The 24,887-nt window shown below is 37.0% G+C and overlaps 1 protein-coding gene across 26 annotated transcripts in view; it reads left to right on the forward strand.

Moving 5' to 3' along the window:
• Positions 1-24,887, forward strand: part of ralgapa1 (Ral GTPase activating protein catalytic subunit alpha 1) — a 161,912-nt gene that overhangs the window by 88,235 nt on the left and 48,790 nt on the right. For all 26 annotated transcript variants that reach the window (XR_015513095.1, XR_015513092.1, XR_015513089.1 and 23 more), the window contains 4 exons: positions 3,725-4,709; positions 13,010-13,081; positions 13,197-13,320; positions 15,224-15,379. Coding sequence is in view for 8 of the 26 variants with exons in the window: in XM_087290133.1 (XP_087146259.1) it covers positions 3,725-4,709; positions 13,010-13,081; positions 13,197-13,320; positions 15,224-15,379 (1,337 nt within the window). In the remaining 18 variants the exon portion in view is untranslated. The remainder of the gene's footprint in view (positions 1-3,724; positions 4,710-13,009; positions 13,082-13,196; positions 13,321-15,223; positions 15,380-24,887) is intronic.

The raw sequence follows: 24,887 nt of genomic DNA on the forward strand, positions 1-24,887 counted from the left end.
GTGGTTTTTAGTTGGATTGATCTTAAAAAGTGGTTAGTTTATCTGTGAGATCAACGATTCATTAGGTAAGGATTTAAGTAAAATGTTGAAGGTGCTGTATGCAAGTAATATTTTTGCAGATATCTAAGAAACATGCTAAGTTAACATTCTTGTTTATCTGAAAACCATGCTGAAGTCAGATATTCTGCTTTGAAAATGTGTTTTCCGTGCTGGAACGCTGTCTTTGTTTTGGTCATTTTAACCTGCTCAATGCCAGTTTAGCCAGTTATATTTCAGCACCTCGGGTTGCCTTGGTGGAAAACAGCGTATTTCATTCATTCAGTCAGAAAGGCTCTGAAAGCATGCGTCCATGACCAAAATGTGACCACCGGTGGACAGTAGCAGACTCCGAAATGAGATCGGATTTAGAGTTCTACATGAGATTATTAATTAATTAGCAAATGATATAAATATTACGAACGTAAACATTAGGTAACATTGTAACCCCTTGTCCTAGCAACATGCTACGTGACGAATTTTGCTGTTAGCAATTTAAATACAGCCATTCAGAAGCACAGAATAGTGCACACACTCCTGAAATGGTAAGGTTTATAATCTAATTAATACATATTTAATCTCTTTAACATTATGAAATCAACATGTTAAATCACAGATTTGTGTTTAGTTTTAAAGTTCAACTTCAAACGTTTTTTTTATTCTGAAGATCTGAGGTGAACTATCTGCTGCTGCTTTCAGTAGTATAGCAATACATGTCATAAAATGGCATTCAGACTCGCATTGTTAGCATTTAACACTGCCAATGAGGTGTACCTGAGGTGATCATTATCAGTTTTCTCTTGTTCAGCTGCAAGAAATAGAAGCCATTTCTAATATATCAATTCGAGGTGTTGGTGAGAACAAAAATTCCTTATATTATGGAAAATATTCCTTCTATCGGGTGCCAATGCATTTATTTAGAGCACGGTTTAAGCGCTTGGATTTGTTTTGATCTAGGAGTGCAATACCTAGTTCAACCACTAGGTGTCAAACTTGCATACGAAAACGAAACACGACAGAATTTTAAATACAAGGTCTTGTAATATTTATTCCAAATTTGAATAAGTTTTTTCAGAAAATAACAAATCTGTTCATTTATTGTTGCTAAATATTAGGGAAATTCCAGCAAATGTTGCTTTATTTATTAACTATTTGTATTGTGTTGTCTAAAAAGTAATTAATACAAATGTCCGTTTAAAAAATGGCTTATTATTTTGTTATTTATTGTGAAATTGATTTTTTAGCTATCAGCTAACCATCTACAACTCTCGCATGATTGTCCACTGAAGCTAAGCAGGGCTGCACCTGGTCAGCACCTGGATGGGAGACCACATGGAGAAGCTACGTTGCTGCCTGAAGTGGTGTTAGTGAGGCCAGCAGGGGGCACTCAACCAGCAGTCTGTGTGGGTCCTAACGCCCCAGTATATTGATGTTAACTCTATACTGTTTAGTGAGAAAAAAAGTTACATTTCCAGGATGTCCTTCGAAAGAATAAGAGTTTAACCCTGGCATTCTGACCAAATTTGCCCATTTTCATCTGTTCATCATGGCCTCCTAACCATTCCCATATCATAATTATCTTCATCAGTCTGTCTCCTCTCCGCCAATCAGCTGGTGTGTGGTCTGACTCAATATGGCTGCCTTTGCTTTATTCAGGTGGATGCTGCACACTGGTGATAGATGAGGACATTTCCCCAATGTGTAATTAAAATTTAAAAGCAATGCCATCAGTAGTATAGACAAAAAAATTGTAATACTTTAATAACACTTTAGTTTAGGTCAAAATTTATGCTATTAACTACCATGTTATTATCTGCCTAATAATAAGATATTAACTCTTCATTAGTAGTTATACAGTATGATCTTATTCTGCATCCCTAATCCTACCCAACTTTTACCTTATTAGCTATTAACAAACAGCTAATTAGTAGTTTATTAAGCTAGTAGCGTTAGTTAACGGTTTTTAATACAGTGAATTGTGACCTAAAGTGTTACTAATACTTCTTTTCACAAACACATTATAAATCCAGAGAAAATGAGAATGTTTAAGTGTTCACTTAATTTGTGCAAAAACATTTTGGAAAGTCTGTCAAAAGTATTCTTTATTAGTCCTTTGCATTTACATTTATAAATAGGTCCTTGGCATTTTATTTTAATGACTTTAAAAAAATTTTAAATTATGCTGGGTGATCCAGCTTAAATATACTAGACTTCCATTACATTTAAAGGTCAACAAGCCGTTCAGGGCATTCAAGTTTATGATTTATTTTGAAATTGTATCATTTTGAGCATTCCTACCTGATTCAAACACAACTCTAAGTGCTATTAGTTGCTTAAAGCATGATCAGAATCGGCCTGTCTCGATCGGTTTGTTGTGCCATATATTGGGCCAAAATACATCACAATAAACAATATTATTGTCATTTTAAGACCTTTTTATGCCACTCATTGTTTAATGCCAAAATGACAGTATAATATCATCGCAATGCAAGTACACTCTTCTAAAGAACACATATTTTATTCTTAAGAATATTACATTTAAATATAGTAATTTTAACAATTTAATTGTGAGTAGGGCCAGACGGAATCTGGTGACTTTTTTTGCTATTTCTGTGGAGAATTTTGGTAAAAATCTGCGGATTTCTGCGGAATTATTTTGGGACTATCCAGCGGAGTATCATAACTAAAACCTTAATATATGAAATAAAAAGTAATAAATTATTGAATAAAAACTGAATAAATTCAGATTTACAAGTTTACTCAAGTAAATAAACAGAATTAATGATGGGCTAAAAATCTGCGGAATTCTGCCCGCAGATTCCGTGTGGGCCTAATTATGAGGCATTGGAATCAGAATGTGAAAACGTGAATGTGTATATATCCTAAACAATCAAATAATTATAAATGTTAGCAAAAAAGTGCAAGGTAAAAAAGTAAGAGAGACTGTGATATCTGCTACCAGATCTATTTTCATTCATCATGCACCGACATGAAAATATACTAAAATAATTCATTGTAAATACTACAGTGTTTTTAACCATACTGACACTGACACCTCCAATAGACATAAAGATGTTGCGCAATTAACTAAAATGTGGCTAGAATTGGTTTTATGTATGGGCAATATATATTGCATCACCAAAAATGATTGAGGTCACATCCATGTGTTGTGCGGTAAGGCATAATATTGATTATTGTGACAGGCCTAGCTCAGAATAGCCAAAATATTTCATAAGCTTGTGTGTGTTGATTTATTTGAATATAGGCATCTGCGTTGATCCTTATGAAAGTTTGACCAGAAGAATAATGGTCATGCCCAACAAAACCTAGTTCTTCTCAAGGTTTTGTTTTACCTTCACTTTGTCAAATGATAAAAAAAAAAATAATTTCCCTCCATTGTCACCACCGACTTGCTTGGATCAGGACATGTGGAGCTGTTCGGTGGATTTGTTCTTCAGTGTTTGGACTTTCAGCAGTGAAATTTAAACCACACTGAACTAAACTAAACTGAACTTCAACTCTGAAATCTGGTCTTTAATAGAACTATGTTAAGCTGCTTTGACACAATCTATTTTGTGAAAAGCGCTATAGAAATTAACATGAATTGAATTGAATGTAGGTAATCTTTGGAAATTTCTGTATGTACCTCTTTTTACAAATGCATCTTTGTTTTTCTGTCTGTTTGTAGTGAGGAGCCGCATTCAGCAAGGCCTTGTTTCAGTTGCGGCACGCACTGTCATATCTCACCTAGTCAACCATCTGGGTCACTATCCCATGAGTGGTGGTCCGGCCACTCTGACGAGCCAGGTGTGCGAGAACCAGGACAACCCATACAGTGAGAGCGCAGACCTGACCCCTGAACTCTTTGACGCCCCCAATTTGCAGTTCTTCGTGCTTAATGGCACCACCCTGCTGTCCTACTTACAAATTCGGGCTGAAGATGGCCTGCCCGGTGGTGGGATGTCAGCTGGCCTCACCACCACCAATGCTTGTGTTCGGGTGATTGTGAGGGACATTTCTGGTAAACACTCCTGGGACTCAGCTGTTCTGTATGGTCCACCTCATTGCATCACTCCTAGTCAAACTTTGCACCTTTACACGTCCTCTAATCCGAGAGGGGAACATAATAGAGATGAGGACAGTTTAGAGAGGGGCAGCCAAGAAGAACCAGAGGATGGAGCTTTTCAGGAAAGCGAGGAGGACTTGGATGAGCATGAGGAGGCGGAGGTGAAAGAAGACGAGGTGGAGGAGGAAGAACTTGAGGAAGAGATTGAGGAGGAAGAGGTTGCACTGGAACTTATGGCCCCGCAGGCCAAACGGCGGTGCAGAGAGGTCATCCCGAACTGGGACTCCCTGCAGGATGGGGAAGACTCCCTAGATGAGATGCTGCAATATCTGGGATACTCCAGCCCAGAGTGTCTGCAACGTACTGGTGCACCTCTCAACATACCTGCCCCACCTCCAAACTGTGTGTCCGAGAAACAGGAGAATGATGTCATCAATGCCATCCTGAAGCAGTGTGCCGAGGAGCAGGACTTCACAGTTCACCGTGGTAATGAGCTGAACATGAGGGCCGTCGTTCAGCAGGAGCCAAGCCCACAGAGACCACAGTCTGCCTTCTACTACTGCAAACTGCTCCTCAACATACTAGGCATGAACTCTTGGGAGAAGAGGTAAGACTTCAAGAACCACAAAAACACACCAGTAGGGCAGAAATTCCTGAAGAGTTTAGTTGAAACCCTGATTAAATGGACAATTCAACCAAAAATCATTTACTTTCCCTTCACTTGTTTAAAATTGTGTTTGTTTTTTCTGTTGAGTCTGCTTGAGGCCATTGACTTCTGTAGTATTTTTTGCTACTATGGAAGTCAATGGGTGCCAGAAACCAGCATTCTTTAAAAACTCTTATTTATCAAAAAAAAAACAAGGAAACAAAAAAAAAAAAGAACATGAAGTTAAAAATATAGGTTTAAAATCACATGAGGGGTAATAAATGATGAGGTCATTCTCATGTTTTTGTCTCATTTTAAATCACCCACCTGTGAAAACCTCGATTAGCATGTTCAGATGCCTTTGATAAGGGCTGGAGGTAAACTCTGAAACCCTAAAATCCTATTTGTATGTACAGTGGTCTCTTGCTATAACGCGGTTCACCTTTTTTTTTTTTTGTGCCTTTTACCTTGCTTTTTTTGTGCATTGTGTTCTGCGTCCTGATTGGCTGTTGACCATTGTCAGTCAATCTCCTCTGTATCTCATGTACAGTACAGAATGCGTTCAGCTTGCCAAATTAGCATAAATCTTCAATCGCTAGCAGTGTCAGTTTCAACAAAGATGCAAAAAGGGTTGTAACTGTCTGCAGCAAAACCATCATAAAGGGGGTCACACACCGTCTGCGCTGTGCCACGATACAAAGCATAGAATTCTATCAGGATACTCACACCGGCACCACAAGTCATGAAGACACTGTTTATATTTCTACCATGCCACAGAGCGCCATCTGAATAATTTCATTTTAAAAAGCATATGAATGTGTGTTACTTCCATGTGTGTGGCACATCAGGTGTCCGGAGTCTGCTTTACGCCTGTTTCACACCGCAAGCGTCAGCGGCGCGTGAGCAGAGCGTGAGCAGCGCGTGTGTTTTCGGCGTCCATGTTAACAGATTAGAGCTTTCATACCGCACGCAGCAGCAGCGCGTCAGAGCGAGGCGTGAGCGTCGCCGAAGCAGCAGTGCAGCGATAGTTTCGGCGCTGGGTCTATTTTTGACGCGCTGCTCACGCTCAATTAAAGTGACAGTGCATTGAGAATGACCAAAACACATTGAATGACAGTAAAAACTAACAATTTTACCCAATAAATGCGTTAATAATGTCAAATGGTTTATATATAGTCATTCAAATGAACTTAAAACGATTAAAAACGGCAACAAACATTTATTTAGGCCCGAACTACAAAACCAAATGTAAAACTATTTTACTATCAGTTTTGCTTAAGTTGCACACTAGTGTTGTAGGAGAGGGGAAATGGAATATTTACGGGATTTGTAGTCCATAGCGAAGTGTATTGTGGGTAGTGTAGTGCGACACGCATGCTGGATTATGTGAGCTCGCTGTGTTCTGTGCAGCAAGCAGAGCAAGAAAGTTTTAATCGGCTTTGTTTTATGTTCACTCGAATTATTCCTACCGGGAGCTGTTTGCACTGTGAATCTGACAACACGAAAATAAGTAAAAGAATGGCATGCATTAATTACTTTTGTCCGTCTCATCATCTGCACGAGCATGAATTAACGAGCTGTTATTCTGCCGCTGGACATCACTGAAGCGGAGAAATTAACACTAGTTTGATCATGTATAAATATCATTATAACTATATTGTAGAAATATGATTATAACTAGGTCTACAGCAACCTGATAATCAAAAAACAAATGACATATCACAGGCGATTGTCTTCTGACTGTACACAATTCTCATATAAGTTAGCTTTAGAAGCATACAGCACTATTTGATCTATAAAATTTGTAAAATAAACATTTGCAGGTTAATGAAACAGCATAGGAGGGGCCTTGGTACAGATGAAAAGTTTAAAAAGTGTATTTGTATATAGAGGGGTAACTAGATAGAATAGACAGAGATAGGTTGATCTCAGCAGCAGCTGCCGAAGAGCTGCGCGCTGCAGACGCAGCTGGTGTGAAAGGCAAACGCCTGCGTGCTGCTACTGCTCGACATACGCGCTGCTCACGCTCTGCTCACGCGCCGCTGACGCTTGCGGTGTGAAACAGGCGTTAGCTTTGTGGATCAGTGACTGCAAGAATAAGAACATTACGCTGGATGCCAACATTATCCGCAGAGAAGCTAAAAAGCATTATGAACCTTTTGCTGACAGCGATGAATGTTTGCACCTGACAAACCGGTTTTGATCTTTGGTTTGATTCTATAATACTAGACTTACTTTTCTACAAAGGTTTGAACTTAGAGAGTGTTTAATCGAGGGAAAAGTGTGAAAATGTTAATGCCTGTCTGAGAAAAGTGTATGAAGTGTGTAGTGAGTGGTTTTACAGCCTTAAAACATCTATAATAATTGTAAAAAATGTAAAGCGGACTACTATGCGGATTTAGTCTATATTTATTTTTAGAACGTAAATCCTGCGATAAACAAGGGACAACTGTATTATGTTGTTTGCTAAACATTCACTCCTGTAGATGTTCATTAACATCTCAAACCTATAACCTGTAAGCACACCAACAGGTTCCATATTAGGTATTAGATAGGGTTTGGTATCGTTTGGGTTGTTAATGATGCCAGTGCCAAATTGATACCTTTTCAATGGTAGAGTTGCTAAAAACCATTGCCAGAATGGATAAATAAAAAAATAGCCACAAAATGCCAATGATATTAAAAACAGTTTTTTATATGAAATCAAATTTACTCAAAATATGTTATATATATATATATATATATATATATATATATATAATATATATATATATATATATATATATATATATATATATATATATATATATATTTATATATATATATATATATATATATATATATATATATATACACATATATACATACATACATACATACATACATACATACATATATATATATATATATATATATATATATGAATAAAGAAATTAAATGCACAAAAAAAATTTGCCCAAAGGTGCCATAGAATTCATTGACGCAATCTGTGTTCATGCTCGCCTGCCTGCTTCATAGAATGGCTTCTTAAGCCTGTCCCACATATATAGTTAATATAATATAAGCTTAGATAAATTTGTAAATAAGGGGATTAAAAATGATCATTGCTGTAATCTCAGTAGGAAATGTTGTGGCCAATCAAAAGCTGCCTGAGGCATGCATATCAATAGTCCCTTGTGGATTGTCAGAGTTCATGTTTTGTCCTGATTGGCCTGTTTTTTCACTGAGATTTTTCACTCCCCTCATTTACATGAGAAGGAGAAATGATGGTGTTTGAGGCTCACTGGAAGTCATGTCCATGTATGAACTCTTATTAGTCAGCTATGCCTAGTCATATCAAGAGTTCATTCTGTGGCACTATTAATAAGTACTTAATAAAAACTGGGCCGATAAACAATATTATATTGAATCACGATAAAATTTTTGTCAGTAAAAATGATAAGCTCTGGACTTTTTTTTTTTACTCTATATTGATCTAAGAGCCAATCACACAGCAGAAATGGTTTGAAATTAGAGATGTACTGAATATTTGGCCATCGAAAATTTATCTGCCGAAAATGCTGTTTTATGAACCCTCTTTTTTTGTGGCTTCAGTCATTGTTGGGGTACTCTTTTAAATCTGGAAGCATTAACAACTTATATCGAAATATATATTGTTATCTTTCAATATGGAATTTAATTATCGAGATTGCATTTTTGCCATATTGCACAGCCCTAAAGTGACTTAACCAAACTACAACCACACCTATTACTACATCTGAAAACCTAAGCGTCCCTTTTGCTAAAATTGCACAACTTTTGGTCCATGAAACTGATTCACAGAAAACTTTAGAATTAAGAAATGCTCAATTTAGATTTTATTGCTGCTAGTAGGGCTGGGCGATATTGCAAAAAAAAAAAAAAAAAGATCACAATATAATGTTTCATATCATTCGATAGCGATAATTATTGAATATATTTTAACAATCTATCCAAGAATATTAGTGTTTTTGAGTTATTTAACCACTTCATCTTAATTTACCAACATTAACAAGGCAAATAGTTTTAATAGTCAAAAACCAAAATATTGAAACAAAATATCTCGTCTCTTATTAATAAAATAAACAAAAGTGTTAAAGAGACTCTTTAACTTGATAAATAAAATGTTACAAAGTGTGTGCAATGGTAAAGTGTAAATGCTGAACAATCAAAGCAAATTTTAAGCTGTGAATAGTAATGAGACTGTAAACCTCAAACTCTTTGATTATGATAATCAAATCTGAGCTTTTAAGTAAAGGAGCTAGCTATTATTAATCAAATACATACTGCAGCATTACAAATTGTCAAATTAAATGACTATATTACCCTACATGCTAAAATCTTTCAGATGGGGAGCTAGTGGCTGGGATGCACAAGAAAAGAAACCAAAAAGCCACTTTAGCAACATCCTAGCATCCTTTTTTTCGATCTCCATTTTGAAAAGTTGAGATATTTTTTAACTAGGTGCCTCCATTGGAAATGGCAAACTTGCACTCTATACTTAGTGGCATTGCTTCCAAAGCGCACGCTCAGCAGCCACATTTAATGAAACAATGCTATAGCGCTTATTTATTTATTTATTTTTATTCTGGTTCTGCAGGTTGCAATGTTGCAAATTTTGATTGCCAATCAAAAAGCCAGTTGTAATAGTTTGTTTTGGCTCAATTTGGAACTTTCCCAACCGAGTAAGTGCTCTGACTTGCCCTCTATATTTAATTCTTAAGAAGTCATGTCCACCTCAAGCAGACTATTTTTGTTGTTCCTTAAGTATGTCTTTAATCATTGCTTTTAAAAGATGGTAGTTTTATTTTATATAAAAAAGGTTTCTAAAAAGTCCCTTTTTGGGCAGTTTTTGAGATTATTTAAATAACACTTACATCTTTATATTAGCTTTGTTTAACCAAATAGTGTAAACATGTGCTATGCAAATTCAGCAACTCTTCATAAACCCCCCATAGACTCCATTGTTTTGCTAGAGTTTGTTAGCACAATCTGGGTGACGTTGTTGTTGAAAACCGATAATGCATGTAAACATCCTGTGTGCTCGCACCTCTCCCTGATTGCGCAGAGCCACGTTAATCTGCTTTAAACTGTCAACATCTCTCTGATGAACTAATCCAGCAACAGAAACTACAGTGCAGCTCTCTCACTGTCCAAACCTCAGTGTGCGTCCCCCTCCCAACAATTGTCCCCCCCCCAGTGCATTTCACTGTAAGGCTTCAATCCCATTCCATTTAGTGGTATTACAGAGAATGGTTAAATATTTCCAGATGACAAATAATTGGAAAATTGGGGCTATTTTTCACCTTGAATGTAATGGCATTAATTTTCATCATATACATGCTCTGTGTTATGAGATTAATGAAGGAAAATTGTTTTTTCACCATTCCCTCATAGAGTCGTCGAGGGGAAAAAGCTTTTCTTCACACAGCTCCGGGTGTGCTGTGTGTATGTGTGTGTGTGTGTACGCACGCAGCTTTTATGGGGGGATTAATTCTTGAGGGGTCTGTTATCTGCCGAGCAGCCGCGGTACTTTTCATTCTTGCCTGATACGGCGTCTGAAAATAAAAGGCTGCTACCTTTCGAATGTGGCTGGAGGGTTATTATGAGTTGGAGAGCCGAGAGAAAATGCATAGGGGCTGTTTAATGAGGAATTGTCCTGCTGCCGCTCTCCAGGCATTCATGTATCATTTATCCATGGTCAGAGACTAAGGCATTGCAATCCGCCGAGCCATTGTGTGTGTGAGCGCGCGCCTAATGTCGGCCTTTTATGCCGTTCGCGCGTTCGCCTCCTGAAATGGCTCACTTTCAATGGAGAAAATGAAGACCATTACATTGCAACAAGCTAATAAAGAGACCCCTGCTCAAAGAAAAGGAGAACAAAACAAAAAGTCCTTTTAGAGAGCATCGTGTGGCTTTTCCACATGACTCACGCGGCCACTTGGAGAGAGAGAGATAAAGAGGGAGAAAGTGACTGAACTCTGAACTATAAAAGCGGCAGATGGAAAGAAGTTGCATTATCTTATAGATTCATCTGGTTTTTTGGGTTTCTTTTAATTAAATCATGGGCAGGTTTTTGTTTTATGGTTCACCGTGTCATAAGATGTTTTTTTTTCCATGCTTTGAATCTTTCATTATTTGTTTTCATTCGTGTTTCTGGGAGTCTGTGAGAAAAACAAGGAAGCCTGTAATTAAGTAGACGGCCATTTAATGAAAGAGATCTAACGCACAGTCTGGAGCACCGCTTCTCTAAATGAGGGCCACGGACCATAGCTGGAGCCTCCTCAAAAATCCATCTATCTGCTTGTCTGTCTGTCTCTGTCTGTCTCTCTGTCTGTCGCTTCTTCCATCAATCTATCTATACTTCTATCCATCTATCTATCATACTGTTGTTTTATCTATCTATCTATCTATCTATCTATCTATCTATCTATCTATCTATCTATCTATCTATCTATCTATCTATCTATCTATCTATCTATCTATCTATCTATCTATCTATCTATCTATCTATCTATCTATCTATCTATCTATCTATCTATCTATCTATCTATCTATCCATCCATCCATCCATCCATCCATCCATCCATCCATCCATCCATCCATCCATCCATCCATCCATCCATCCATCCATCCATCCATCCATCCATCCATCCATCCATCCATCCATCCATCCATCCATCCATCCATCCATCCATCCATCCATCCATCCATCCATCCATCCATCCATCCATCCATCCATCCCGCTGTCTGTCTATCATTCTATCTATCATTCTACTGTATCTATCTATAGTTCTGTCATTCTATCCCTCTATCTTTCATTCATTCTATCCTTCTGTTGATCTATCCATTCATCCATCCATCCATCCATCCATCGATCCATCATAGATTTAGTATCATGCAATCACCCACCCACCCACCCATTCTTCCATCCATCCATCCATCCATCCATCCATCCATCCATCCATCCATCCATCCATCCATCCATCATTTTATCATCCTTTCCATCTGTCCATCCATCCATCTAGCCATCTATCCATCCATTAGACACAGATGGGAATAATCAATAATACAATATATTGTGATATTGAACATACTGTACACATGATATTGTAGGCACTGTTAAAAAATGAGGTTGTTTTTATTAATCTTTTAGAGTGCCTTTAAATAATAATCAGATTTTGGTGGGGATGTAAATCACAGCATCGAATGCCTAAAGACATAATAGGCAGTATAGTTTCAACAACAGCCTGTTCACATGTTATTCCAGTCTAAAACACGCACCATATATAAAAGAAAAATGTGTATTCCTATTGCTCATTAATATTGTACAGTGAGGTGCGAACTGTTAACATTAGTTATTTTATCTTTGATTAGTTAATGCCTAATAACACATTAAAATCATTTGTTTTCATTCATTCATTTTCTTTTCGACTTAGTCCCTTTGATCAGTTTTTTTAATGGAGATAATTAATAATGAAATTCAGTTGTATTTTCTAACTAACTTTCTAACTAAGATTTAATCTGGCTATTTCTCACTGTTACTAATGAGTCTTCATTGCAAAGTGTTACTTGTACTTCATAATTTAATTAATTTGAAACATTTGTGCTCCGGTTTTCCTCACAAGTCCAAAAACATGCACTAGAGGTGAATTTGGGTAAGCTAAATTGTCCGTAGTGTATGCGTGTCAATGAGAGCGTAAGGGTGTTTCCCAGTGATGGGTTGCAGCTGGAAGGGTATGTGCTGCGTAAAACATATGCTGGATAAGCTGGCGGTTGATTCTGCTGTAGCAACCCCTAATTAATAAAGAGACTATGCTGAAAAGAAAATGAATGAATGATTTGTTTATTTTAAACATGTATTTTATACAACAGGGTTGACAAAACTTGCTACTGGAGGACTGATGTCCCACAAAGATTGCCTTGTGTACTGTATATTTGCAGTTGGAACTAAGTTTTCTGACAGTCTTCCCTCTAGGACAGAACTTGGACAACTTGGTTGATTGACCTGTTTGAATTTTTTTTTATCTGCCATATAGTTTTTCTGTTGGTCTTACTGACTTTGTCCATCATTGTGTCTTTCTATAGTTTTTCTCTGTTAGTCAGTAGTTCCATCTGTCTGTTCAGTCTGTCTATTTTCTTTCTTATAAAGAAAGACTTTGTTCATCACCTGTCTGTGTGCAAACTAATTAACCTGAAGTGATCAGGGATAAGTAATGTGGTAAAAAATGTGTCGTCTCCAGGAACAGTTTCCACCTGCTGAAAAAGAATGAAAAACTACTGAGAGAGCTGAAGAATCTGGATTCCAGGCAGTGGTATGTTACGCTGTTTTATATCTGGTGTTACTTCTGGAAAGGTGTTGTAGGGGCAAAAGATAGAAATTAATCACTGATACAAGCGTGTTTCTGTCTCTTTTTTCACATTTTACAGTCGTGAAACACACAAAATCGCGGTGTTTTACGTGGCAGAGGGACAAGAAGACAAGCACTCCATTCTGTCCAACACAGCCGGGAGTCAGGCGTATGAAGACTTTGTATCAGGCCTGGGCTGGGAGGTAAAATCTTGATCATTTTACGCTGGTAGCCAATTCATTTTTTTGGTTGTGATGTATTTTTATCATTACTAGTCGTTTTATCCACCTCTCCTGAAGCATGCCTACCGCATTTTAAATTCTGTGTTGCATTTTCAGTGAGTTTGCATGTTTTTCCTCGTGTTCGCGTGGGTTTCCTCCTGGTGCTCTGGTTTTCCCCACAATCCATTGACAGGGCAATTGAATAAAATAAATTGGCTGTAGTGTATGAGTCTGTGTGAATAAGTGTTTATAGTTGTTTCCCAGTTCTGGTTTGCAGTTGGAAGGGCATCCGCTGTGTAAAACATTTGCTGGATACATTTATTGTAGCGGTTTATTCCAATGGGCCAACCCCTGATGAACAAAGGGACTAAGCCGAAGGAAACTGAATTACTAAATGTTGCATTACAGTAGAACTAAAGCTAATCATTTTAAACAATAATGTTGCATATCCATAGTAAAAAAGGTTTTACTTTGTGTAGCATGTCATGATATTACGATCATGTTTTGCATTTCAGTGTGACATTTTTTACTTTATGGATTTTATGGCATTATTACAAAGAATAAAATATTGCAACAAAAAAGTATAAATAATGTCAACTCTAGCACATAAAATGAAATAAGATAAAACATATCAACAAAAAAAAAGGTAAATAATAATGTGACACACTGAAACAAAAACAATAAAATCGTGCAATCTGTATCACACAATGATCTTTAATTCCAACTTGGAAAAGGAAAAAGAAGAAGTTTGCTGGAACCAGGACTCCATATACATCATGTTTTTGAAAATATTTCCTAAATGGGTCCCAGATTTTCTTTAACTGTTTAGATAAACCTCTAGAATGTTTACTGTGACATTTTTATCAGTGTATCTGTGGTAAAGGCTTCTTGGGTTACTCCAAATTATTTTGTTTCTGTATTCCGGAGCATGTAGTAAAGTAATATTTAAAGGTGCAGTATGTAAGTTTGACACCCAGTGCTTGAACTTGGTATTGCACACCTGGTTCAAAACGAATGCAAGCGCAGGTTGCCAGATTGACGACACCAACAGCAGGGTGCCTGACTGTCGAGCCTGAAGGCTGATTTAAACTGTGTTCTAAATAAAAGCAATGTCTTGTGATAGAAGGAATATTTTACATATTAAAATGAGTTTTTGTTCAAACCAACACCTCGAATTGAAATATTAGAAACTGCTTCTATTTCTTGCAGCTGAACAACAACTTTGACAATGCAGCTGAACTTTGACAATGATCACCTCAGGTGCACCTTATGTGCTTTATTCTGTGTTATATGTTAATAAAGTGAGTTTGATTGCTATTTTACGTGACATTTATTGCCATACTACTAAAAGCAGCAGCAGCAGATTGTTCGCCTTAGATCTTGAAAATAAAACAAATAATTTGAAATTGAATTTTAGAGCTGTGACTAGCACGTAGCAGTGATTCAGCATGTACATCATTTAATATTGTTAGAAAGGGTTAATATGTATTAATTAAATCATAAACTTTACCATTTCGTTGGAGTGCAGTAAGTGCACTATTTTGTGCATTTTGTGGTATTTTTATGCTTTAGAAGAGGTAAAAACTTACATACAGCAGCTTTGACATGCATGTAAAAAAGCTGTCCAAATACCCATCTGGTGATATTATAATTATTCACGGTAGCTAAAACTTTGTTCAATTACTTAGGTTTACTTTTCATAATTAATGATTGAACGGTGAGTGGAATACTGCAACACCTGTGTATCTAGTTTTAACACTTATTGTTTAAGGTACACACTAATAAAAGTTACTCATATTATTCACTATTATTCGTCATGGGGTTTAGAAAAAGTTGGCTGGGATATTCATGCATGGGCCCTAATAAACTCTTTTTTTTGTGTTAGGTGAACCTGACGAATCACTGTGGCTTTATGGGTGGCCTGCAGCGGAACAAGAGCACGGGTTTTACCATGCCTTACTTTGCCACCTCTACAGTGGAAGTGATGTTCCACGTCTCCACACGCATGCCTCCAGACTCAGACGACTCGCTCACTAAAAAGGTAATAAGTAACGCCAATTTCCATCCATTTTATTTTGATGTTTTAAAGGACTTTATATATATATAGACATGGTGCTCTCATATTGGACATGAGTAGATGGTTGACTAAATTCTACCTACTGAATAGAAGGGCCTGTTGGTAAAGTCATCACGTTACTAACAATGTCAAAAGAACTAGGCATTGTCCTGAAATGCTCATTTATGTCCAGCCAGAAATATAAAATTATATTGTATTTTATACTATACAATGTCTCTTTTTTTAATCATTTCATTTCATTCATTTTTATTTTTTATACATTTTTTAAGTATTTCACTTAATTTATTAAATTTATTTGTTTTTGCAGTGAACCGAGTTGCCCTGACAGAAACTTTGATATACTTTTTTATGCTATTACAGTACTTCTATTTTAGTTTAATTGATTGCTTTTTATTTTTATGCTGTTTTTTGTAAAAATAATGGATCAACTTCTCCTTTGATTTATTTAGTTTTATCTGTAGTTTACAGTAATAGTACTCGTATCCACTAAATATTTTTTTTTATTTAAGGTCCACTAAATGTGTTGTCCATAGAAATAAAAAAGGCCATTTTTGTACTGTAATTGTACCTTTAGGACCTAATTTTAAGACTTCTTTTTGTTCATAAAAACAGCAGCAGTCTCTCGTATAGTGCCCCAACATCAACATCTTGCAGTCTTTATCATTGGTACTATGTCCTACTGAAGCTAAGCAGGGCTGCACCCGGTCAGTACCTGGATGGGAGACCACATGGGAAAGCTAGGTTGCTGTCGAAAGTGGTGTTTGTGAGACCAGCAGAGGGCGCTCAACCTCGTTCTGTGTGGGTCGTAATGACCCAGTATAATGAAGGGAACTCCATACTGCTCAGTGAGCCCCGTCTTTCAGATGAGATGTTAAACCGGCGTCCTGACTTTCTGTGGTCGTTAAAAATTCCAGGATGTCCGTCGAAAATGAGTAGGGATTAAACCCCGGCCAAATTCGCCCACTGGCCTCTGTCCATCATGGCCTCCCAATATCATAATTGTCTTCATCTCCCCTCCACCAATCAGATGGTGTGTGGTCTGGCCCAATATGGTGTGTGGTGTGTGGTCTGCCGTCGCATCATCCAGGTGGATGCTGCACATTGGTGCTGGATGAGGAGAATCTCCCAATGTGTAAAGCTCTTTGAGTGTCCAGAAAAGCGTCAAAAAGTGTAAGGAATTATTTTTATTAATTAGAACATACATTTCTTGAAGTAAAAAATTTAATACAACCATATAAATATAATTCATACAATAAACCCACAAAGAGTTTTAAAAAGCACACAAAGTAATTCAAAGTAGCCCAATTTTGCTGGAAAATTATAGACTTGGCAACCCTGGAAGCAGCTTTTATTCTATTTACATTCCATTGAGTCCTGTTTAATTAATAGACTTTTTTTCTGGACAAAACACTTTGCAAAAGCACAAAATATATAGTAACTGGGATGGCAGCTTTGCGTTGTAAGCATACACTATACACTACACGGTACACAAAAGAGCTGTTTTGGTCAGTCAGAAGCTGTTGATTCTCTAAAGAGCTAAACGTTCCCCCCGCCGGCTCACCTGTTCTCTGCCCCTTCAGATTGTGGGCTGTGTGATTTCTTTCATAGCTCTTGTGTCTTGAGTTTTCTCCAGCAGCGCTGCTCTGCTCCTCCTGTGCTTTAGGTGAAGTGGGAGTCTGAACCGCACTGACCCGCGCGTTCACACCACATCATTACACCTAACCCAGGCTAATCTGAGGGGTGGGACACTTATACCTGCCGAGAGCTGCACTTTTGTGTTTCTGGCTTCCCCGTTGAGAGAAAAGGTCTTCTCTGCTGTCAGAACAGAGGGAAAGGAGAAAGTAATGACTCCTAACAGCCGTACTTTATTCTCTTGTTCTGCTTCTCCCACTGGCTTTTATCTCCATCTCCCTTTTATTTAAAAAGGGACGTCGGAGGCTTTCTTTTTCGCACTCTTGCATGCAGTCGATGTGACCTCACATTGAAGAAACATCATTCTCGGGTTTTTCTCTTTCTGCAAGGGTGTTTCTTCAACTGTAGGCAGTTTGGATGTTTTAATTCATTGCCTGCTAATCTTACGGTTTATACACACCTCATTTTATCTATTATTTTGTGGTTGTGTTCTGTGATGTAAATGATGTTGATAAAATAAAGACAGGCTCCTTTTTCTTGTTACGATTAATTTCAAATGCAATTTTTAGGTATCTCAAATATTGAAGAATTTAAAAGGACGTAATACAATAACTCAAGTGATAAAAAAGAAACTAGTTCAAATATTTTGAATGCTTGAAACGTTCTGAATGTTTTTATGATATTACATTAGATATTAAAATGTGATAAGCTTTTTTTGTTGTATTATTATTTTTATTATTATTATTATCATCATCATCATCAAGTTTTTAAAATGTTAAATATTTAATTCAGAATATTTAAACTAAAGTGTTGCAAATATTTTAAGTCAGATTTTCCTTTTTATTAATATTACTACAAAATTTGTCCAATTTTTTTTCCACCGAGTCCTCACTTGGTCCAGTTTTGAAAAACAACAAAAATCATATTTTGTAATATTATTGTGTGATTATTTCATTTAAAGCTTCATAGAAAAGAAAACTGTTGGATGAATTTTCATTTTTTAACAAATTCTGTTGGAAATTATGTAATTGAAATAATTAGTCGTTTAAATTATATAGTTATATTTAATTGAATCACTTTTAAAATGTCATATTTCATCTCAAGCTTGCTTATTTTTTATTAAAACTTGTGTTTGTGTGGAACAGTTTTGCCAAAAAAAAATGGGGTTTGGTGTTGACGGGGGATGAATCGATCGGTAAGTGATGACCGGGGTGGTACGGGGGGCGTTGTTGGTTTTAGGCGGCAGGCCAGATTGACCGTCAGGCCACCAGGTAAAATGCTTCCTATGGCTCAGTTCCTGAGCAACATAAAACAATGTGAAGACTTGTGCCACCGTCTTTATGCTTCTCTCCTGAACTCGAAAATATAGATGGCTGAATTGTAGAGATGCTAGATTAAGATTGTATAGGGCAGGGGTGTACAAACTCGTGTTTGTACAAACTCCTCCTGGAGGGCCGGTTTTCCTGCAGAGTTTAGTTTCAACCCCAATCAGACACACATGGGCAAGCTAATCAAGCCCTTACAATGCTTTCTAGAAACATCGGTGCAGGTGTGTTGAAGCAAGTTGGAGCTCAAATCTGCAGGACACTGGCCCTCCAGGACCGAGTTTAGACACCCCTGGTTTAGGGGGTGGAATCAAGATCACCTTTTTTTTCGATTAATCGTGCAGCCCTGCTTGAGACCAAACTAAACATTGACATCTAGTTGTACAAAAACAATAAAGGTGTAATAAAAAGTTGCCCAAGTCGGTTTTAATGTGACCTTCATATGACAAAATGAACAATGTTGCAAGCTGTTAGTTTTAATAAAACTCAACCCCTGGGTTATTACAGCATCCATCCTTGAGGTAAACACCCTCAAACGTCTGTCTGCATGGGTATTTTTTTCCGTTCACATGGCCAGCGCAAATCTAATAATGTGCAGCATTACCCTTAATGAGCTTGGCTGGGAGGCGGTGATACGGGGCTGTTTATGGAGCGTCCGACCCCATGCCGAATGACCAATCGCTTGTCATTATAGCTGTCCCCTCACTTCCTCTCTCATATGTCTTGTGGGACAGAGACGAGGCGATAAGGTGCTAATGCGCCCCAAAGACTTATTAATGAACGCTAAAAGAAATGTGATATTGTTGTGAATGACAGTGTGGAGGGAGGGATGTACAGTGGGACATTTCGTGGGCTGTTTGTTGGGTTGTGACAGCGGGGGGCCTTTAATTAGATTGCTACGTTTAGTCTGAAATGGTCTTGCCTAAAGCTTATTGTGTCTTTTCTGTTTTTATGAGCCAGGGGGGGTTGAGGATATTGTCAGGTAGATGCCGGACTGAAATTGACTTTAAGCAAAAGGGTCACAAGATGGAAGATGGATTTCAGAGATGGTCTTTTTTAGGGTTGATTGTTTTTTTTTATTTTATTTTAATGTTTGTTTGTTTGTTTTTTGTAGGTGATGCTTGCAAAAAGGTTTTCCTGAAATGTCTTTTTTGTCGTTATTTTTGGGGATCTTAAAAATACAGCATAATTTGTTGAATAAATTGACTTGAATGAAAAGGAAACTATTTGAATATTTTTACAATATTCTTTCATTCATTTATTCATTTTCTTTTCGGCTTAGTCCCTTTATTAGTCAGGGGTCGCCACAGAGGAGTAAACAGCCAACTTATCCAGCATGTTTTACACAGTGAATGCCCTTCCAGCTGCAACCCAGTACTAGGAAACATCCATACACTCTCATTCACACTCATACAATTTTGACAATTTAGTCAAATTGTCAATTCACCCGTACCACGTCTTTGGACTTGTGGGGGAAACCGGAGAACCCTGAGGGAACCCACGCAAACACTGGGAGAACATGCAAACTCCACACAAAAACGCCAACCGATCCAGCTGAGGCTCGAACGAGTGACCTTCTTACTGTGAGGCGACAGTGCTAACCACTGTGTCACTGTCGCCCCATTTTTGCAATATTAGATTTGAAAAAAATTGATAAACGTTTTTTGGGAGTTCTCTAGACAATACCTGAGCTCAAACTCCCCTCTCGCCCTGCAAACAGGAGGGAGCCCCGGGCTTAAAGATCTTATGAGCTCAGGGCTTACTCCCGGGACAGCATGCCAAACTCGATCATCAGCTAAGTCTGAATTCTTGAAGTATTATTATTATTATTATTATAGTTGTTATTATCAGATTTTTTTTATATTTTATGTTAAATTGTTATTGTATTTAATCAGAAGAATGACAAGATTTAAAATGGATTTTATGGGCTGGTCTTTTTTTTTTGTGAATGTTTGTGCTAACATAAAGATTTTCCTTAGGTGAAGTTTGCAACTACAATTTTTTTAGTAAAAAACAAAAAGGTAGAGATTGTTTTCTTGCATGAATTGACTTGAATGGAAATAATGTAATAAAATAACTCAAGTAAAAATCAAAACATACTAGCTGATATTATATAATATTGTGTGTGTGTGTGTGTGTGTGTGTGTGTGTGTGTGTGTGTGTGTGTGTGTGTGTGTGTGTGTGTGTGTGTGTGTGTGTGTGTGTGTGTGTGTGTGTGTGAGTGCGTGTGTGCGTGTGCGTGTGCGTGTGTGTGTGTGTCTGTGTGTGTATACATATAAATTATTGTTGTTGTTTTTGTTGTTGTTGTCATCATCAGTTTTATTAAATGATTTTATGCCAGACTCTAATTGACTTTGAGCAGAAGTATTACACAATGTAAAATGGATTTTTAGGATTGGCCATTTAAACAAAATGCTCTTTTTTATTTGATGCTGGCAGAAAGGTTAAACTAATGATGTTTACAGTCAAAAATTTCTGTACTTTGCACTGCTTATATCTGGCATTAAGATTTTTGTCAATCTCATTACAAGTGGAGACCAAATACAGGTGTAAACAGGATATGAACTATTTTGCAGACCATCTTCCAGAGTTGTATACATAATAGGCTTAAAGCAGGATGTCAAGATGTTGGTGTTGGACATTTGTTTGTTTGTTGTTCAATTCTATCGTTGGGTGCTTGCAGAAAGATTTAAGCCAACCTCAATGTCATTTGCTACCAACAATTTCTATCATTAGCTGTGCTTACATATGGAATTAAGATGTTTTTTTCTGTCAATTCAATCACAAAAGACATTAAATACAGGCATAAACAGGGTTTGAAATATTTTGGTCCTGTCCATTTTCAACCACTTCTAGAGTTTACTATTTACTGACTCAAAGCAGAAATAAGATGGATTTTTTTTTAAAGTTTAACAGCTGACTTTTACCATTATTTTTTTTTTATTCATTCACTTAATCTCCCGGGTCTGAAGATAGCACTTTTAGCTTAGCTTAGCATAGATTATTGAATCAGGTTAGACCATTAGCATCTCACTCAAAAATGACCAGCGAGTTGTGATAATTTACCTATTAAAGTCTGACCCTTCTGCAGTTACATCTAGTACTGAGACTGACAGAAACCGATGGCTGCAGCAGGCACAATGATATTACGCAGCTCCTGAAAATCTGATAACTGATAACTTGACCACCTGCTTGCACACCACCTTGCAACCATGGAGACATTTGTGAAAGACCTAGAGTTACCTAGCTGGGGACTATTTTCAGACGCTGCACGCAAATGTGGCATTTCTCTTACTCTTCCAAACTGAATGATACAGAGAGAAACTAAAAAGAAACAAATTCAAATCTTTAGTCATCGTACTGATTAATTAATGGATTAATGATTTTTTTAGGATGATGATATATGATTTAAATGTCGATGAAAATAGCATTTAATTCCTATGTAGGGTATAATTGTAAAGTTAAAAGGATGTATGATAAAATGCAAACTTTTCAAAAAAGTATGATATAATTTTAACACAACTAAACCCTGCATTTATGCTTTTTTTTAATGATAAAATTTGTTTATTTTCTTCACTTGTATTTGTAGACATACAATAAAAGGGGTCTGGCGTTTGGTGATAGTTTCACTTTTATGAAAGCTTTAGCATTCACGCAGCTTCTTTTGTCCCAGAGACATCCAAAGGCAGAAGCACGAACCGTAGCTAAATGTTTACACATTTGACTACATTACAAATCCTGTAGATGAATAAGTATTATCAACAACTTCCACTTTCACATGTTGAGAATACATTGTGTGTGTGTGTGTGTGTGTGTGTGTGTGTGTGTGTGTGTGTGTGTGTGTGTGTGTGTGTGCGTGTGCGTGTGCGTGCGCGCTGGCGCTGACTGGAGCACTTTTTCACATGCACATGCGTCAAGCAACTAAAGCCGAGCTGTATGGTAAACAAACAGTGGTTTATTATTATAAGCGTTTTATCGATAATTTCGAAATATCAACAAACACAGTTAGCATTAATAATGAACATGGAAACGTTATCTGACTAACATCTAGCAGCTAAATGTGTCTGGAAAAATATTCAAATGTTTATTTTCATAAAAAGCGGGCTTGAATGCGTCTAAGTTTGCTGTTTGATTGGAGTAGATGCGTCATTTCAGCGCGTCCTAAATGTTAACTCGCTCTGTCTGGCAATTTCACACAGCACAGCATTTTGGCAACTTACCGGTAATGTTAGAATTTTTTTACCGTTGTTTTTATTTTTCTTATTTACCGGTATTTACAAAAAGGAAGTGTTTAAACATGATCCCTTTCCAGGAATATTGCTAGTAATCTTCCCGAAAGATCTGTTTCTGTGAAAGGGGCTATTGTATAACGATGGTTTGTTCTGTAGGCAGTCAGAAAATAAATATTGCTTAAAAAGGCTATAATATTAACCTTAAAATTGCTTTTAAATATTTACAAACTGCTTTTATTCTAGCCGAAGTAAAACAAATAAGACTTTCTCCAGAAGAAAAAAAAATATTATAGAAAATACTGTGAAAAATTCCTTGCTCTGTTAAACATCATTTGAGAAATAATTGAAAAAAGAATTCACAGGAGGGCGAATAATTTTGACTTTGACTGTACAACAATACAATCTTAATCATCTTATCACATCAAGGACAGGCCTTTTGAGTTCAGTCCACAATCAGCCGCCAAGCGAATGTGGCATCTCTCAGAATGATATTACATGATTAAACAACGATGGCCGAGATGAAAGAAAATCTCTCCGTCCAGACCACCTTATCGTCCAATAAAACTCCAATCATTTTGTCACACAGACACACACCCCGAAAGGAAATGGCAGCCGGTGGTCTGCAGTGCTGCAGCTGAAGGCTTCATGTAATTCATGGCTGTAATTTGAGCATGAGGCGCGGGGTGAAGTGACGCGCGGGGCGCTTGGGTTTTGGACTGTCGTTTTTTTGCCCTGCGGGGGAGCTGAGGGGACCTCCACACCACGCACACCCTTATTCAACCCAAATTAGATTGGGTCTGTCCCTGTGCTGCATCGCCTATCATGACTCCTCAGAGGCAAATTGGATTTGCAAGGGCTGCTGGAGAGGCTATCCAGAGCACGATCTTCCGATAGCAACTCTAAACCATGTTAACTAGACACTAAAGCGTGTCAGCGCGGCCGCCGGTGCCACAGCTCGAACACACACACACTTATTCTGCTGCTACTGCTGTTTTTCTTCATTCACAGCTGCAGCTTTTTTTAAAAGATTTATTTATCAGATTTTTGTGACAGTTAACAAACTAAATTTAAAGAGAAAATAACTGTACAAATAGAAAAAAAAAATGTATAAAAATATATAACATTGCAAAATTGATAAAAAAAAACTAAATAATCCACACTATAACCCTCATATTGTGCAACACAGTATAGGATGTGCTTAAACGATACATGTGCACTCATTTTACAACAGGTCAGTACCAAAAGTTGAAGTTGGCAGCTTGGTGTATTAAGTAAAAAAAATAATGATAATAAAAGAAGAAAAAAAAGAAAAGAAAAAATTAAAAGAGAGAGAAAAGGGAAAATATATTAAAGCTTTTATCATCCAATGTGCTCTTCTGAGGAATCCAAAAGTTCTTTTGCATATATTCAATAATATTAGCGTTAAATATAAATATTTATTAAATATAAAAAAGAACAAAGTTTCCTAAAGATTTCAGTACTAGTGAGATCATTGATTTAAAAGAAAAGCCATCAAACACATATTAAAAATGTTTTTTGTTGATTTGAATACTCATAAGATTGAATCTTAGATTGTTTTTTAAAAGTGAATTTAATTAAAATGGGATTAAAATAAAATTATGGAAGTTTTTATACATCTAACAAAAGAAAACTTAGGGAAACAATGAAATCACTAATATGAGCCCTGCTAAGAAACAGGTTACAACACTGGATAGTTTACAAAGAGCAAATTAGTTAAATGACTTCTATTTGATATTTAAGACACATAATGATTTAGAGGAATGCAATAACGTGTTACAAATATTACCTGTTACTAAAGACACCCCTGGGTAGAAGTAGACTCTTGTGTTGTGATGCACCTTATGGTACCCTTTATGCCTGCTTGGTACCCTTTGCAAGAAAGTGGTACAGTACGGTTCGCTTTTAGGTACCTTTTGACAGCGGAAACAGCCATAAGGCAACTGGGCTAGATGGTTTACCATCGTGTTTGTTGGGAAAAACTGTGCTAAAGGGCTTGTAGTAGCATGGTGTCCTTTATTTCAGTGATCTTTGAATACCCACAATGTGTAGCCACAAAGCGTTTTTTTTTTGCTGCCTTGTTAAAACTGTTGAACGCCTGTAGTACATTAGCACCTGACAGTGTTCTGTGCTTTATATATTTCATATTTATATATTTATATATGGTCTTATTTTTCAAACAATGCATGTTCTTTATAGTTTTGTTTGTTTTATTTATTTTATTGTCTGCTTAGAGCAATGAGTAGCACCTTTTTGCCCAAGACA

The sequence above is a fragment of the Danio rerio genome, chromosome 17 (assembly GCF_052040795.2).
Source record: "Danio rerio strain M-AB ecotype USA chromosome 17, GRCz13ab, whole genome shotgun sequence".
Lineage (NCBI taxonomy): Eukaryota > Metazoa > Chordata > Actinopteri > Cypriniformes > Danionidae > Danio > Danio rerio.